Consider the following 18,403-nt stretch of genomic DNA (forward strand, 5'->3'; position numbering starts at 1 on the left):
AATCAGAATAATTTGTTTATTTTTTTTCATTAAAGTATAGAGTAACTTTTCCAAAAACAGAGAAGAATACCATAGCAGATAACAGGGATAGTATGAATAAATGCAGACAACAATTTACAGGGTTTTTAACCATCTGACTGAAATTCTGGAATAGGTTTCTGAACACTTAGTGGGAGGAGAAGTTAGACTGTTTTAAGAAAGAGTCTGATATATGTGGGAAAGATTGAGTGACAGAATGGGGAGATTCCTGGAAAAAGAAAATACAAGCTTTTTGAGACAAGTTTATGTATCCACTATGTCAATAATTTTAAGGGGAGTTTGAAAAGATTTGCAGTTTGTACCGTATTTATATCATAATATTTTTCTGCTTCAGTGCTTCTGCTACATGCCTGCGGGTGCCAGGAATGGAACAGCTTTCTCATTTTAAGCCTAAATTTGAGCAGTCAAATTTTTTCATATTTAAGTAAGTTTTGCATAAAATAAGTTCAAATACTTACTCTAATGTAAAAATACTAATATGCAGGAAGAGAATTCTTATCTAAAAGGACTTGTAAGATAGGAGAGAAAGCTCTGCTGTGTTCTTTGATTGTTAGGTAGTATAATTTTTAGCTGCTTATTTTTCTGAGCTTTTTTAATTCTGTGACAACGCACATCAAGAAAAGCACATATTTTTGAAACCAGATTACTGAGCAATGGCTATAATTTGAAAAGTTCATTCACTACAATTACTGGTGACTAGTTATATCTTGTGTGCGTGGAAATATTTAAAATTCTACAGGGAATTAATTAAGATTTATTTTTTCCTATACAGTAACAGAAATGTTGGTGAATGTTCTGAGCATTTGCTCTGATGATGAACTAATGACAGAGGGAGAAGATCAATTTGACGGTAGGGGTTACTTTAAGATATACAAGTATTTTAATGGTAATAACTTGTGAAACAATAGTTAAACTGGTGTAGTATTACCTGGAATTTGTATAAAATTGCCTTCAGATTTTTCTTTAGATAATGACGCTTGGGGGGGGCAGAGAACGGAATTGTGGTTTTGTGTTTGTAATCAAGAAGCAGTAATGGTATCCTTTGCAAATATTCATATCTGATTTCTATATAAAACTGAAACTTTTTGTGGAAAATTCTCATAATTTCTTGGCACTTTAAATTTGTAACATACTAAACTTACTTTGCTAATATTCAAAATAAATTTATTATAAGATCTTCAATTTCTTATTTATTCTCTTCAATAAAGAGTTGATGTAGGTTGAAAGTCAGAATATTTCCTATGGCAAAGTACTGTACGTAAAGTGTGAAATACAAGTTTAAGTCTTGGTGTCTTGAGTTTAAAGCAGAACTTTTATATGTAGACTGTATAATACGTATTTATGTAATGACTTATAACTTTCTTTTAAACTATCATACAGTAGATTGTTAAGGAGATGTTTGTAGCATGATGATTAAGAAGTAACATTAACATGAAGACCTAGCTTATCGCACTTTGTTTTGTTGTTTTTTTACAGTAGTGCTTAATGTCACAGCTAAGTTTGTCAGACTTGCTTCATTTTATCCAGTAACAGAACTGATTTGGTGCATCATTTGATGATAGGGGAAGAGGAAGGAAAGTTTCAGCAGCCTTTGAGGAACACTAGAGGGTCTCTTATAAAGATATTGGAGACATGACCCCATTCTTAATGTTTGATAACTACCGTGTTCAAATTGAGTAGCAGAATAGTCTTGTGCTAAGCAGCTGTGTGTTTTAGATTGAAATGTATTGGTTGTGAGCCACTTGAACTTTGCTGCCATTTAGATTGTTGCCAGAAATACAAAAAATGAGAAATAATCTCAAATGTGATCCTGTAAACAGTTAATTTATGTTTTTAATTCCAGCAATCCTACTAAATTAAGTGTAAACCAATTATATCAAACGTTTGGAGAGCAGGGTTAGGTGGTATTCTGAGACGTTAGGATTTACATTGACCAGCATAAGTGCACTCATCAGTTGATTGCATATGCCCTGTCTTTAGTATAATAGTTGCAGTTTCCTAATTTGAATTATTTTATTCTTCTGTCTCCTTTAACAATTTCTTTGCTTGATGCATCTCTTAATGCCACTTAGGTACTGTCTACACTTTATCTTTCTGTGTGAATGGATTTTTTTTTTATAACTGTCAACTTTCAAACTTTCACTTGTCAAATTTTAAAATATGCTCAACAATTCCATTTCTTGTTTGATGAATGCATTTTTAAGTGTTGTTATTTTCCATTTAATTTTTTTCACACTTCTTCTCCATTCTTTCTTTATTACCACTGCCAAGTTAAATATCTTTATTTTATTTGTCTCACTCTCACCTTTTTCTCCATCGTTCACTTCCTTTTTTTCTGGACTCTCCATCTGAAGAGCGACTCATATATGGCAATAAAAAAGGTACAGACCAGACAGAGTAGTAATGTTTGAAATATGACTTCATAGAACCTGGCAGTATTACTATTAAATGCAGAAAACAACTTTCTGTTGAGAGACATATGTAGCATTTTATTATTATTACCCATTCTAATGGGATGTTTATAAAGGTTGTGTATTTTGTAATCAGAAGTCATATTCCAAGACATCTGTCTTTCTGTGCATGAATTTTTTTCCTCCTTTCTTCCATTCCTTTTTTTGTAGAATTTCATTCTTTTACGTATTTCTAAATTTTTATCTTTGGTCCTGCATGTGTAGGGAACGTTCAGTTGTGTGTCTTGCTCTTTAATATTTTTATTGTGAGCTTTTTTTAAGGTTGTGCATGGAATGTATTTATATAATGTTCCAAAACCTGATTTGTATAGTACATTTAGTTTCCTTCAACTGAGATGTCAAAAAGGTACTTTTTGATTGTATGTGCAATTTTGAAAATGGCTAGATATGAAATGTAAAAAGAAGCCTACTAACTTAAATTCGTGGTCTATCACCTGTTTTTCAGAAATCCTAGGGTAGGTAATTCAGTGCAGAAAAATTCTTCTGACCATTACTTACCTAATAATAACTTTGCTCTCTATATAAATTTGCCACTTCCAGAGAATATTTCTAGTACTTGGGAATGCATTACATTATAGAGATATTTCCAGAGGTGATGTGAATTTTTCAGAGCATAATAGTATAAGCGTTTCAGAATTTTTTTCCTGTGCAGGAGTTGGGAATGGGAAATGGGAGAGTGTCGTATCTCCTCTAATTTAGAGTGTAACCAGGACATTCTTCTGCAAGCAGATAACACCTTACTGTCTTCTCTGAACTAACCAGGATTCAGTGGCCTCATTAGTGCAGTGCTGCAGCCTGGAGTAATATGTTTGGCCTTTTGACTTGGCTGTGTTGCTTCTGGAGGGTTGGGGCAATGAAAGATAATGTTAAAGAAACCAAGCGACAAACCCCAAAACTACCCAAAACCAACCTTTCTCTTTTTACTGTTCCAGAGTTACATACGGGCACTGCTTGAAATCTTTTTAGCCTGCACGTTACAGCTCTGCATCAGTGTAGCTGTCAAATAAGTGTAGGTAGGAGGAAAACTGAGGGACATGTAGGGAAAGATTGATGGTCCCTCATTTAGCCCTAGCCTTTACAGAAACTCTGAAAGTCTCCTTCTCATTCCAGATCCTCAAGCTGTTATTTAATAGTGTTCAAACATAGAAAGTAAAAATTTCTAGAACTTTAAAAATTAAAAGTTAAAATTGAACTATTTTCATTTAAAAATAGAATGTTTCAGGCTATCCTGTTCAAAGTTTTTCTAGACCCTTCTGGGGTTTTTTGGTTTTTCTTTTAATTTGTTGTCTGCATTTCATAAAGTTGTTCCTTTGCCTAAAAAAGCTTTATTCAGTAGTTCCTGGCTTTTTCATTTTGTTTAAATGGATTGGCAGATATTTGTCATACCCTGAGATTTTTTCATTGTGTTCATACAAAAGTTGTCTCTTGCTCCCTTTTTTCTTTGTCTCTACTATACATTTTCCTTCTTGTGTGATTTTGTTGTTGTTGTTTGTCCTTGTATGCCTTATCTTGAATTTTATTTGGTTTGATGTTCAGGGTGGGAAGTCCACCCACTTTTGCACAACAGAAGGCCTTGCATTCTTGCAGCTGTGGTCTGAGAAGGGTGAATTTTGTGCTATAGTCTGTGTACTCTCACGTGGAAGCTAAATACTAGTGAGCAGGGATGAAAAAAGCTTCTTCTACAGCTGCCTTTTTTGAATGTGAGTAGACAGATTTGTGGATATACAGCTTTCCTCTGACCGCTTCTGTGATCCTCTCTTCTACCTTCTTGCAAATTAGTTTGGCAACTTTTTCATGAGTACCTTTCTCCCAGGGTTAATGAACGATTATGTATGGAAGATATGGAATACCTAACACAGCTGTCTGAGTTTGTTCACTTTTGGTCCCCTGTGGTTGAACTTAAAGTATGACTGAGTTACTCTTTATCTCGGTGTGATTAATACTCTCCTTCTCCAATGACTGAGGAGAAGTAAGGATTTTAGTTTTGATACCTCCTCATCTGCCTTTACGGTTTTAGTGGAATTGAGGAGTCAGCAAAAGGAAGGAGGATGAGAGGAAGGATGACTTTTATACGTTGAAATGAGCCAGCACACCTAGTGTTGGAGAAAGGAGCTTCTGTTTTTATAATGCCAAGGCAAGCAAAGGTGGCTGTCCTTCCCAATCATAAACCTCCTTTTAGAGTTTTGTCTTCACTTTTATCTGTCACAAATGCTATCTCTCTGCTCTGTGGAATATGCAATTATTTACTCCAGATCTTTGGTATTTGCCATTTCTGCCAATGATGCAAACCTAAAATGATACAAAATGTAGACTTAGGTGGTAAGGGAGGTAATACCACATTTCTTTGGTATTTTGTCATTTTTTTTCTCAGGGTGCATTTTGCGGAGTTGACATAAAAACAAGCAAACAAACTACTGCTTTCTCTCAGACAGCTGTGTAAGAATTAGCATCAAATCTTTATTTTTTGTTGCTTTAATATCTCTTTGGCTCCTATATCGGGCAGCATGCAGATATCAGTGAAGAATTTAAACTGTAAAATTCAGGCAAATGAGTTACGATAGTTACTACACCTTAGTGGCAGGAATTTAGATGCTTGCTAGCTTTAGGAAATCACTGGGAACATCCTAAACTTTTTTATGAGTGTTTTGTGGACACAGATGTGATGGTGGTTTTGATGGTCTTCTGAAGCCATAATTTTATAACTTTGTGCCCTTTGGGTAATGGCCTCCTGTGAAGAGTACTGAATTGTGTTGAATTCCATGCACTTTAAAATGGTGACCTTATAAATACTCATGAGCTTGAGACTCTCTCTTATTCCATTGAAAGTAGGTACAGCTGCTGCACGGAAAGAAATAATCAGAAACAAAATTCGTGCAATTGGCAAGATGGCAAGAGTCTTCTCTGTTCTCAGGTACTTGCATGACTTCTACATTCGTAAAACCCTTCTTATGTATAGTAAGAAAACATCTCTGTTCCAGGGTAATGAATGCCAAACATTTTTCAGGGAGATCATTGTGCATCAGAATCCTATTTGGCATACTGATGCACCCCATCGATGTTGATATTTTTGGTTAAAGAATATTTTTAAATTATTTTTGATAAGTGTTTCAAGAAATTAAGAGAATGTGGTCTTTAGTTTACAAGTTATTTGTCCAGCTGCTAACTGTGAGTGTTGGAAAGACAATAACAAAATAGAGAGATTGAAATCAGTGGTGTAATGGAGAAGATCAGGACTGCCTTGAATAATTTCTAGCATATCAGAAAGTTGACAACTAGAGGGGTTTTGTTTCAGGTTTTTGTTTGTTTTCAGCTTTAAAAAAATACCATTTTCTTGTACCTGTCTATATCTAGAAATTTCTTGATCACATCTACCCAAAATGTATAGTTTTGCACAGACCATAATTGTTCAAATAGGGATAATTTTTTAAAGTTGGTGTTTCCTGAAGCACAGACACTTTGAATAAAAATGTGGATTGTTTTATGGCACTAAGATACGTTCAGTATCTCAGTGCTAATTTCAAAGCTAATGAGCCTGCATGTGAATAATTGCTCAGAATTTGGTTCAGAAGCAATCTAATCATTGTTTCTAAGTCCAGGCAGAGGAAAGACTGGTATGAAATAGAAATATTTTCCCCTTTCTAGTTGCTTGAATTCACATTCAGTCTTGACATGAATAAAGCATAGTAAAAAAGCTCTTCCTCTTCCCATCCCTTATTTTACTTTATTTCAAGTTTTCATGAGTGGCTATTTAGGGGTTTGTTACTGTTTTTTCTCAAACCAGGGAGGAGAGTGAAAGTGTGCTGACACTCAAGGGTTTGACTCCCACTGGAATGTTACCTAGTGGAGTGTTGGCTGGAGGACGACAGACCCTGCAAAGTGGTAATGATGTTATGCAACTTGCTGTGCCTCAGATGGACTGGGGCACATCTCACTCTTTTGCTAACACTACACATAATGCATGCAGGGAATTTCTTATGCTTTTCAGTTCTTGTCTTAGCGGCTGATACAAGCATAGTGTTATGTGTTAATCAGGCAATGTGAAATGGATACTTAACCAGGGTATAAAACTAAAAGCAAATGAGTTCAGCGGTGTCAGGCCACATTTTTCAGACTTTGAGCTTCCTTAGTTTACAATTTTTCAGGTGGTGCATATGCCTGAAGTGGGGTGACCGTATAGATCTGGTATTGAGGCATTTGATCATTACCAATACAAAAATGGCAATGCAGTTTTGCATCATTATTTGTCTGTTTTCCATTAAAATGGTTTTATTATAGATGTGTTAGTATTTTCATTGACAATGTCAAATATTTGTTGATAATAATATTAACAAACAGCTACAGGCTGCAGAGTTCCATATTACACTCCATTGGTAGATTGAAATGTGCTACGTTTTGTACCCTGGTAATTAATGCCAAAGTTTGTTCTCTATGTTGTTTGTCAAATGTTCTATGTATAATTGACCTCCCTGAATTGTCCTTGTAACATGCTGTTTCCTTCCTCTGCAGATGTAGCTGCTTTCTTAGATCTGTCTGTCTCTCTCTAGGTATAGATGTATGTCTGTATAAGTGTTAAAATTAAACCACTATCCCAGACACTTGTCTGTCTCTTGATGTAGAAGCAATGTTGTAGCACCTTGTTTTTTGAGGTTTGCTGCATTTGCTGCTGCACATTGTCTGTGCATTTTGAACAATAATGTACTTGAAAAATATTCAGTAATTGTTATAAAATCAGTTGAGAATAAAGGGATTGAATTTAAAACTTGTAAATAAATCAAAATAAAAGGGTGTTATTAAGTGTGCATATATTTTTTGCATGAAAATAAAAAGAACTCTATACAAAATATACCTGTAATCTGGCTCATTGAATATTTTGTAAAAGGTTTTTCTTCTTTTTTTAGTTTGTTGAATCATTGGATCATATTTTTCACAAAGACCATGAATGATTAACTAGGTTTAGGGAGAATGCTATGAGATTATACTGAATATATTAAAAGAATGAAGTCCACGTTTCTGTTCGCAATGGTGGATAACTAAAGTATACCAGTCTGAAACTGGACTTTGTATCAGCAGCACTCAATTATTGAAAGACTTTTTGTTGGCCATCTTCAGGCTTTACTAGAAAGTATAAAACTGTTGTGGGACCACTGAATTTTATAACTATTGAAAGATTGTGATACATGAATACCACTTTTTACGTAATCTATTTTCCAAGAGTAGCTGCTTTTCTCATTTTGTGATTTAAGCTGTTTATTTGGATTTTTAAAATTTTCTATGTAGTTTTTTTAAAACCTTTCACTACATTTTCTATTAAACTATCGAAGCTGCTTTTTAATAGCTTTGAAACATGAATGTCATATTTTAAGTCATTTTTCTGTGGACATATAATGTCTACAAGTAAGTTTATATGTCCAGTGTATGTATGTGATTGTTTTGTGAACGTCTATAACAAGAAATGGTGTATGTTTCCTAATCCATCCAACTATTCCAAAAGCATATGTTCAATTTTAATTTTCATTGTTTAATAAGATACTTTATTATGCTTAAAAAATGATTGCATTCCTCTCATTTAACAAATTTGTATCCATGTTGCATTACAAATATCAGAGAGGATCAAACTGACTAGAAAATTTTTTTAGCATAAAACATATGACTTTCTACCATTACCGAAAATGTGAGAACATTTGGAAAGTACGCAAAATGCATTTTGGATTTTTATGGGTGTGGTTTTCCTCTTGACTAGAACTTTTGATGGCAATATTCCTTGGTGCACTACATTAATATACCTCATTTGTTTTAGTCGTGCTGATTGTTCACAATAACTCATGCCAACTGTTAGTTCTCCTTAAATTGCAGTAGCTTCTTTTTGCTGATAAGAACTTTACTGTTTCAGTCTTTAAAACATAGTTTTCAAATTATTATGCTCAATTGCAAAGCTAGAAGTAAACCAAAAATAGAATAAAACTTCACTACTTGACACACTTCTAAATCATCATAATATCAGTGAATTCATAATCTTGGCAAAAATATGGTCACTGATAGTGTAGTGGGATTTCTTATTACAGGTAATTATCTTTTGAAGTGTATTGTATTGTGTTGATCAGTATACTGTCAATAATTTGAATTAGTCTAGATTTGAGAAAATAACAATATTAATTGTAGTAGTTTTTATTCTATTCTTCATTTGCTTGAAAATTCACAAAATTGACCAATATGTCATGGGGTTCCAGGTTTGTCTTAACGAGTGCTCCATTTTCAATGGCATATTGGGAAAAGGTCTAGCTGTGCTGGTTGCTATTAAATCTGTAAGAAGTTTTGAAGCTGTAAGAAACTGGAGTGTATATCTACAATTCTCTAGAGACCTGGACTAAAATTTTTTTATCAGGGCAAATAAATATAACTATAACTATAACTATATAACTATAACTATAAATATAAATATAAATATAAATATAAATGTAAATGTAAGTCACCATTAAGGCAATGTATATGCAATTTTTGCATATATGCCTATTATAATTCTTGTCAGTAACATATTCAGTATTAGATCTTAGCACATACCATTACTGTTTCAGGAATTTGTTCAGCCACACCTGCTATCTTTTATGGGCAATGCTTGAACAGATTCTTACTGTAAAACAGAGCAGTCTGAGGGTGAAATACAAATTCTTAACTGTAGTGAAAGGGTTAAAGAAAGACAAGTCAGTTATAAAATATAATTTGGGGGAAAAGGGCAGAACTGCATCCCATGGAAGAAGTCAATATATGATTTTTTTTTTTCCCTAGAAATATATGGATATATTTTTTGGAAAAAAAAAATCATAGGTTCTTTTTCAGTAGCTTTAATATACTAGGATAAAAACAGACTTTGGGAAATCATGGCCTTTATGTGTTTCTAAACTTTTTATAAATGTAGATTTATGGGTTTTATTATTTATGTTGCTTGCGTTACAGTAGCTGAAATATTAAAGACCATATTAAGTACTGTTCTTTAAAGTAGCATTTCCTAGTGACTTATTCTGTGAACTGAATCCAACAAAACTATTTTCCAAATAGAGTCAACATCTGTTAAAAAAACCCCAAACACCTAAATCCTTATTCAGCAACATACTAAACACAAGCCTAATAAGTACATCCATGGAAATTAGTTGTACTAGCCAAATACTTTTGCTGCCCTTCCTATTAGTCAGAGGAGCAGTAAGATAGTTTTTGGTTTTATGTTGAAAATTGGCAAGGATTTTGTATCAGATCTGTCCTTTAAGTAAAGCAGAGGGAGAGCTGGAAATGAGGATGGAAATGCCACTGAACCCTGTTTAAATTTGCAGTCAAATCGAGAATTTTCTGAGCAAAGATTTCAGGATTATCTGTTACGTTATAAAATATATAATAAATCTCTTAGTATTTATTTGAGGTTTATCAGGGTTTACAAATAATATAGTTTTAATTTAGATGTACCTGTAAAAGAGTATCCAACAAAATTATTTTCCAAATTGAGTCTTTACAGTCTGGTTTATTTAAGTGCTTCTATTTTCCAGTCAGTTTGTTCTTTTATGTCAAGTTGAAAATTATCTTTTTCTTAACTGTGATGTATATTCCAAGATCTTTTTGGAATAATAGTACTACAAGTAGAATGAACTAGGAGTAAATTTTGAAATTTGTGTTTATGACCAAGCCACGTAATTTACAGAGATAAATCAGTATTCGTGATCTTTTCAGGAAAAGATTGAAAACAAAGACTTCACAGGTAACAGGAAATGGTGGAAAGAGGTTGTTTTTTTACATAGTTTTGTATTTGTATGGCAAATTGATTATAGTATGTAAGTATGTATTAGGTGCCTTTCTAAAATAATTCTTAAACTAATTTATTTTTACAATTTGAGAAAGTTTCTTTCCCTTAATGTAAACTTAAATAACCATCCATTCACGTGGCTTTTTGATTTAATTCAGGGATTGCCCTTCTCTCTGTAGATTTAAATGCAGGAAATGATTATTTTTGGAGTTTTTTTGGTACCATGGAATCTACAATATGTAAAAGTTAAAGAGCTGCATTGCCCTCAAGTATTCCACATTATTTTAGCAGCACTTAATGCAAGTATCTAATTTTATTTATTTTTCTAGAGTACCTCAGTGAAAATTATAATTTTATGCAACAGTGAGTTTAAAGCGTAATGTAGGCAATTAATACATAACAAAATAGTGTGGGCATAGTGTAGGCAATTGAAGTGTTGTCTGGTGTTTGTTGGACAGGAAATGAGAAGTTGTAAAATTAATTCACTTTAAAGAATTCTATTCTGATCTAATGCCATGTTTTCTTATATGACTAGTTTCCTCAACATTTGCCTCAATACGCTCTTACAGTTTTGTTGTTAACAATATGTATCAAGCACTACACAAGTGGGTTTGCCACTCTGTATGCTATTTTTGGTTACCATTTCTGAAATTATGGTATTAGAGCATGGCACATAGTAGGGGAGGTAAAAAGTTGTTACCATTATTTGAAACTTAGCTACAGCTTAGGTCATAGTTATAAAATGGTTTCTTTAGTAAGTCTGCCCTAATAGAAATTTATTTCGATTTTCATATCCTAAGTACCTTATGTTAAAACGTTAACTTCTGAAACAACTGGGAAAGATTTTACACCTAAGAAGTTACAATAGATGTCATGGTTATGTAGTCTGAAAAACAACTAGTAAACTAGATTTTTTTCATATTCACATTAATTCACCCACCAAGACTATGTTAAATCCAAACCTTGTCCTGCTGTAGACTTTGTTGTTGATTCAACTAAACAATTTACGAGACTTTGTAAATATGACTTGCTAGATTTGCCTTTTTTGTTTTGAATTTCACGGTTCAGTTCCCAGAGATACCTGTCTTAGCTTAAAACACAGTGAAAAACTGAAGTACTAGGTAAACTTCAGGGAGCTAAACATAAAGAGAAAAATAATTTCTTATTAGAACACTGCTAGTGTTATTTTTATAGCATCCTTCATGGTAATGTAATGAAGTTTACTAATCCATTTTAATATTTAGAAATAGTAGCCTCAAATAGATTTTTAGTATTCTTTTTAACCATACCGCAGCTTTTAACATCAGTTGAAATTTCTTGCTGCTGTCTTAAAAAAACAAAAAGCCCTAAAAATTTATAGAAATGTGCAGTTAATAACATCAGTTAATTAGTGTTGCTTTGATGTACTTTCAGTTGATAAATTGTATTAGTTAAAATTTAGGAGAAGTTTCACTTAAACTTAAAAACAACCCCCTAAATCCTTAATTATCATTTAAACTAATTGTAATCTAAGCTGGCGTAGCATACTATATTAAATTGATCATTGCCTTTTCTGCTATGCGATATTACACTCTTCATCTTTCTCATTCATTTTGCATGCATCTGCTCACTTCTGTACAGCCACTGTAGAGGCAATTGAGGCTGAAAAAGGTATGATCAGAGTCTTTGCCATTGGCAGAGATCTGTGGTGTCTGGGAGGGAATTCAAAAGTACTCTGTGTGGGTGTGTTTTACTTTCAACTTGCACAAGCAGAGATGAATCAACTGCATTGATTCATCCCTTTTACATGTAACATTCATTTCTGGCTTTAGGATGATGATTATCTTTAATATTTTAGGGACATTCTTGGGGTTTTTTTGGTCTTTTTTTGTTTGTTTTTACAAAACATGCAGTAGGTTTTTGTATAATAGCATGTTGTGATACGTGGTGTTGTCTTGAAGTCCTTAAAAATGGTAGTGTTTAGCGGTTTTTTTCTGCATTCAACTGCAAGGTTTTATTTGATTGGGGGGGGATTATATGTGGAAGGAGGGTTGTTTATGCATGCCTTTTCTCATAAAATCTATTTCAATGGCTTTGAACATATTTTTTAAAAACTTTCATAACACATCTGGTAGTGCAAGATGTATAAATGTAATGTTTTTTTTCTATAGATTTTGAACATAATTTGTTGACGAAATTTATTTCCAGTATGTACACCAGCCTGCCAGTATGAGGCATATTAAATTCCATGGATTATTAGTGCTTCTGTGCTAATAAATAAGTTGTATATACGTCCTTTGTTAGTGGTATTGAGCAAAATGCTATCAATTATTTTTTGTTCAGAGTGTTCAATTTCAGATTGTTATCTTTTCAGAGAGACTTTAATTTCCTCTTGCTCAATATTCAATGAAGTAAATGACAGTCAGCATAGCAGTTGAAAGAGCTACCTTTGGGGTTTTTCAGATTTGATTGCAGAGCACCATTTAATGACTATATTCTTTGTTTTTAATTAAGGAAGTCAGATCTCCAAAAATATAAACAAGTGCCATATTCTGTTCGCACACACACGTGCAAGAGGTCCCGTTGTTGTGAGTGGAAAGCTGTACTTGTATCTCCAAAGAATTATTTCATCCCAAAGACTTCAGTCTTATTCTGTGGTCAGCCATTTTCCGGTGTAAATTCGACTACAGACCTCATTCATTAAAATAATCGTAGCAAAATAAAACCTATTTTCTATACTACTTTTAAATACATTTGTATTTAAATGATACCATTGTTTAACCACAGTGCTAAGTCAGTGATTGTGGTTGTGTCCATTTCCATCATCCACATGATTAGCACAGAATGTGATCTACATCCTGCAGTTTTGCCTGCATGAAAACTGCAGGATCAGGCCATTGATGTGTGTGCAGGATGTAAATTTACTCTTACTTTTGTAACCCTTTGCTGCTTTGCCTCTGCTGCACTTGCTGTGCTGCTTACATCTTGCTGACATTCCACCAAAGAGAAGGGGGATGTTAGTAAGATAAGCCTGACGCACTGGGCAGCAAAAGCAGTTGGTGTTGATAGCTGGCCATGCCAGGGACACGCAGAAGCAATCAAGTGGGCTTAAACCCCTTGATTGTTACTTGTAGAATATTTGCCATACTTGGTTCTTTTTGTTACAAACTGAAATCATGATTGCCGTTGAACATTTCAGGAAAGCAGGTTAGAGAAGCTTTTACTAATACAGATGCAGAGCCATAAGTTTCTTTGGCTGGTTTCTTACCTGTTTTTAAACATCATTTGTTAGAAAAAGTATATGCTTTCAATTTATTTTTCCATTACTGACATATCAAATTTGCATTTTGTTAAGCAATACGAGGATTCTCTCCGCAACATAAAATCTGCAGTTTTGAAGAAGCAAAAGGTTTGGATAGGATCAATGAGAGAATGCCACCAAGAAAAGATGCTCTTCAGCAAGATGGTATTAATACTATAAACACAACAAATGCCAATGGAAACAATGGAACTGGCAACAACAATGCACAGTGACCACGTCAGCTTCTGGTTTACTCATGTTTTGCCTGAGAATTCCTAGATTACTGCTTTTTGATGTGACAACAAATGCAATAGCCAGGGGGATCGCTTGAAGTGACTACTTAATATGAGGTGGAAAACCATCCAGCTTGATCCCACTGAAGAAGACCGCCATGCTTTTGAGACAACAGCCCCTCTCTTTACGTGGTGACCCGACCTCCTGGAAGCGTGCCTCGCCTAATTACACAAAGTCCATCACTGGCTGCTGAAGCTCCAGAAGAGATCTGGGGAAAGAACCGGGCTGTTACCACTAAAGCACATCTAGACTAGCATCTTATGCTTATTGTTGTCAACACTTTTGAGTTTACAAATGGGATTTTTCTTTCAGTAGAGGTAGTTTGTTTGTTTGTTTTTTAAACCAGACTTTCAAATACAACCCTAAGAGCTAACTATTTATTAATGGACATTGATTTCATGAAATGTCTTTAAAAAGATAGATTAGAATGGTCTTAAAATATCTGAGGCTGCAAAAACTGTATTTTAAATAGACAGAAAAAATGCCAAAAAAACAATCTCAGTTGGTCATTCTGTAAAATGCTGACCTCAGGTTTCTCCTTAGATGTTGCTAATTCTATATTGTATTCACTGTATTTTTTAGTTACAGCTTATCAGAAGATTTCTATGTAGGAATGTTTATTACTTGAACACAGATTTTAAAAAATATTTAATTTAGAAACTTTTTTGCCCAGCTTTTTCAAGACTCTTCCCCACCTTGAATTTTAAAAAAAAATATTATATATACTAATTTTAAAAGTAAGAAAAATATGGAAATGTTAATTTTAAGGTACTTTTAATTGAACTTTGTACATTGTTTAAGTAAATTTTGATTCATATCAAGTCTGTAAAGCTTGGCATTGTATTTTGTGTATGCATGTTTTCATTTTGCAAATATTTAATATATAGACCTATGATGTACATCTATAGGTTACCTAGATGTTATGGGTACTTTTAGTTTATTGTGAGTATTACGGTTGCATAAATAGCTAATAATCACTGGGCTGAATAGCTGCAAGCTTTTTATTATTTTTAAATCTGTAAAGGAAACTGAAACTGTATCGGACATACTTTTTGTTTAGGCAAAGCAGCACGTAAGCAATTGCTCTGTTCAACTGCTAAGGCATTAGTGAAAGTGTAAACTTGAGACTGCATGTATTTTGGTATCTACAGGACTGCTTGGTTAAAATAAAAATTGAAGCCCTGTGCTAATTTGTTCACAAATAATGGACTGTACTGATTGCCACTGTACTTTGTTACATATTTTGACATTTGCTCCATGTCCTTCTCATCCCCTGGACCACAACTTGAAACTTATGTCACTAGAGTTCATCTCCCCTTTTTCTTTGCTTGCCATGAAGTACAATCTGTACATACCCCTAAGTTGGAAATTTTATGCATGTTCTGAACTATTCGAGTATTTTATAAACAGTAGCACACAATAAATTTTGTGCATGGGCTGCGGCTCCTATCACTGTGTATTGGTTTTATTTGGCATATGTAGGTCTCATATGACCTTGAAAATTGATATTTAGGCTATTGAAAAAGTTGCCTAAAAGGTCAGATAATAGCTATTTGATTTAACTGGCTGCTTTTTTTTTTTTTTTTTTTGCTTTTGAGCTTTCTGTCATAAATAAAATACATAGATATTTTCTGTCTGCTAAACTGAACATCCATTGCTGGTTTGTACAAACTTCTAAGAGAAGGTTAGTTGATTCTAGGAAGGCTGTTCAGTATAGCTGTTTTATGTGTTGGTTTGACTAAATATTCAATAGTGAAGTGTGTTGGGGTTGCTTTTTGGGCAGAAGGGGTGGTCTGTTTGTTTTGACAATCAGTACAGTTACATGATTTAGTCTTTTTGGTATATTCTTTTTAAAGTAAGGACAACAGAATGAGAATTAAGATTAAAAAATAAAAAGTGACACATGGTTGCTAATGGAGCTTTAATGTATGATTTTACTTTATTGCAGATGCATTCTAATTGAAAACTCTCTGAAAGTTAGAGTGCAGAAGATCCAAGTTAAAAAATGGTAAGTTTTTTGTTGTTTTATGAAGCACTCCCATGCTTGCAAGCTGTACAGTCTGCATATGATGCTGTATTAGAGCAGAACAAACATGTTGATAAGTATAACTGAAATGTTACATGATGAACATTATGATGGTACCTTCCTCCTTGTAAGTTCTAGTGGAAAATTTCTTGACCTCACAAGACAGTATTTTTCATGATTTGATACTCAGTTGTGATGAGTATTCTACTAGCTGGAGTTGTGGATGTGAAGAAAATCCCCAGTGTCTTTGATTATAATCAGACCTCACTGTAAATAGAGAACTGGTTCTGATACTTGGCACAGCAGTTAAATGCCCAGCTGCAATGATCCTTGCTTTCTTTAGGATTCCCTTGCAGTATCTGTTCTGCTTCCATGTAGATTCCCTTGCAGTATCCATTGTCTGTATTAGTTTTTGCCAGCTATGAAGGCAGATGTGCAATAAAGGAGAATTTCTTGGACAGTTGTTGACCTGATTTCTCATGCTGTGTGTCTACTGTCACCCATTAAGCAAGTAGTCGGGTAACAGCATTAGGTCTGTAGATTTTGTTTGGAAAGTAGGTACTGATACCTTGCTACTGTGTTTCTGAAAGGTGGAAGTCTGGAGCTGTCTCTAATTCTTGTATTGTTGAGGAGAAGAAATTATATCCTCCCTCCCAGAAAACTGTAAGTAGTCTGCATTGCTCGTTTGTGCTTTCAGCATTTTAAGGCGAGGGTGGAGAGTCCTTAGTCTGTTCTTGGGTAGGGAGGGGAGGCTGCTTGGAAATAGCTCTGTCAGTCAAAGGACACGGGTAGCAAAAGCTGTGAGAGGCATGGCTGCTTCTGGGTTTGAGTTGGAACAGTCAGTGCTGCCGAGCCCTGCCCTGGGCTAATGGATGTGGGTCCCAGGGAAGAGGCCTTCCTTTCCTGAACTGATGGAGTAAACCATCATCTGTGGTGTTCTTACCTGTAGGGCACCGGCAGCGAGGAGGAATATTCAAAGGTGGGCTGGGGGTTCTGACTGTTCTGAGAAATGTAGGTGCATTTTAGTGAAACTGAGAAGCAAAAGTGCCTGAGTAAGGGTTTGGGGGGCTTCTTTTAAAGCAGGGACTTGGGCTGTCGAGAAACTTGCTGCCACCTGGTGAACCAAACAGGGAAGACCAGCCTAGTTCACAGAGCCTACCTACATTTAGTTTAATGGCAAACACAACTTTACTACCTAAAATGATAGTCTTAAACAGCAGCTTTGCTTTCAAAGCTTAGTGAATTCGTTGTGAAATGGAAAAAATTATATAGTCGTATCTACTAAATTGTGAAGATTGACATCTCTAGCAAAAAGACAAATGGTTGGGATTGGGTCTGGTTTTCTTTTAGGAAGAGGTAGGTCTCTTCTGGTTTGAGTCTGAACACTTTTTGAGGGGAATAGTCTCATAAACAGCTTTTTTTTTTCTAATGTTCAATCTTGAGGTGCCATTATGTTAGAAAAATAAGGCTTTTTCAGGGCCAAGATAGATGGTATCTGTTCATTCTTGCCTTTTGCTACAGTTTCATTATCAATCATTCAATTCCTGTTAGCCATTTAACAATTCTTTGTCACTAGCATGTAATAAAAAAAACTTCTGGCCATGAAACAGGTGAGTGTCATTAGGACATAGAACCCTGTTCATCTGGTCATTTTCTTGTAACAGTAACATGTACAAGCCAGACTTAATCAATATTCTGCTTTGAATGACAAGTGGTGGGGATTTTTTTTAGTCACATAAAAAGATACAGATGCACGAATATGCTTTAATTATGTCTGCTACTTTCCCCAAATAACTTCCATCTATTGTTCGTATTTGAAATAATTAATTTTAATCTGACCCAGGAATTTTAAACTGAACTGTGTTTCTAAGTTTGATTTCAGAAAAAGTTCATAGTCTAAAGCCATATTTAGGTTGCAGAACATTAAGTGAAATACTTAAGCTTTTTTGGTATGTAAACATGGTATCACTGTTTTGCAAAAACCTTTATGTTGTACATACTGTGTAAGAGTGAAAGGTGTGTCATGCTAGTATGAACTTTACCAACCCTATCTCTTTTTGTTTAGGGGATAAAAGAAATAGGGGATTGCTGTTTGTGTGAGGGTGTCCTCTAGTACAATTGTTATTTGTTAAAGCCTTGTTTAGAACTGTTAGGAAATGCACTGCTAGCTGCTGGACTTGCAGCTTCTGTTACATTTATGGCAGGAGATAGATTCACTGTGGCTTTTTAAAAAAACAAATGTGCTATTCAAGCGGTTCTTTTTAAATCCTTTGAAAACATCCACATAGTCATTTATATTGTCCAAGTCACAGTTGCTTTCAGTTTGGATTTACACATATTCTTAGTGTTAGCATTTAGATACTGGGTTTTTTTTCATTGCTGAGTCATTTTCTGTGTAACCCACTCCTCTGCAAGGACATTATTTCAAAACTAGATCAAAGAAGAATTCTCCCTTCCATTGCTGCCTTAAGCATAATGGTAACTAATTTAGGAAATTGAACGGGGGG

At 34.4% G+C, this 18,403-nt stretch overlaps 1 protein-coding gene across 11 annotated transcripts in view; it reads left to right on the forward strand.

Annotated features, from left to right (window-relative positions):
* Positions 1-18,403, forward strand: part of PPP3CB (protein phosphatase 3 catalytic subunit beta) — a 38,587-nt gene that overhangs the window by 16,638 nt on the left and 3,546 nt on the right. For 2 of the 11 annotated variants that reach the window (XR_003398722.1, XR_003398723.1), the window contains exons 9-14: positions 812-889; positions 2,394-2,420; positions 5,337-5,421; positions 6,292-6,389; positions 15,819-15,878; positions 16,487-16,559. Coding sequence is in view for 9 of the 11 variants with exons in the window: in XM_026851613.1 (XP_026707414.1) it covers positions 812-889; positions 2,394-2,420; positions 5,337-5,421; positions 6,292-6,389; positions 11,917-11,946; positions 13,631-13,809 (497 nt within the window). In the remaining 2 variants the exon portion in view is untranslated. Of the gene's footprint in view, positions 1-811; positions 890-2,393; positions 2,421-5,336; positions 5,422-6,291; positions 6,390-10,223; positions 10,252-11,916; positions 11,947-13,630; positions 15,320-15,818; positions 15,879-16,486; positions 17,646-18,403 lie in introns of those variants that run through there. The other 9 variants (XM_026851611.1, XM_026851613.1, XM_026851612.1 and 6 more) reach the window with 9 other exon arrangements.

The sequence above is a fragment of the Athene cunicularia genome (assembly GCF_003259725.1).
Source record: "Athene cunicularia isolate RWA chromosome 6 unlocalized genomic scaffold, athCun1 chr6_part1, whole genome shotgun sequence".
NCBI lineage: Eukaryota > Metazoa > Chordata > Aves > Strigiformes > Strigidae > Athene > Athene cunicularia.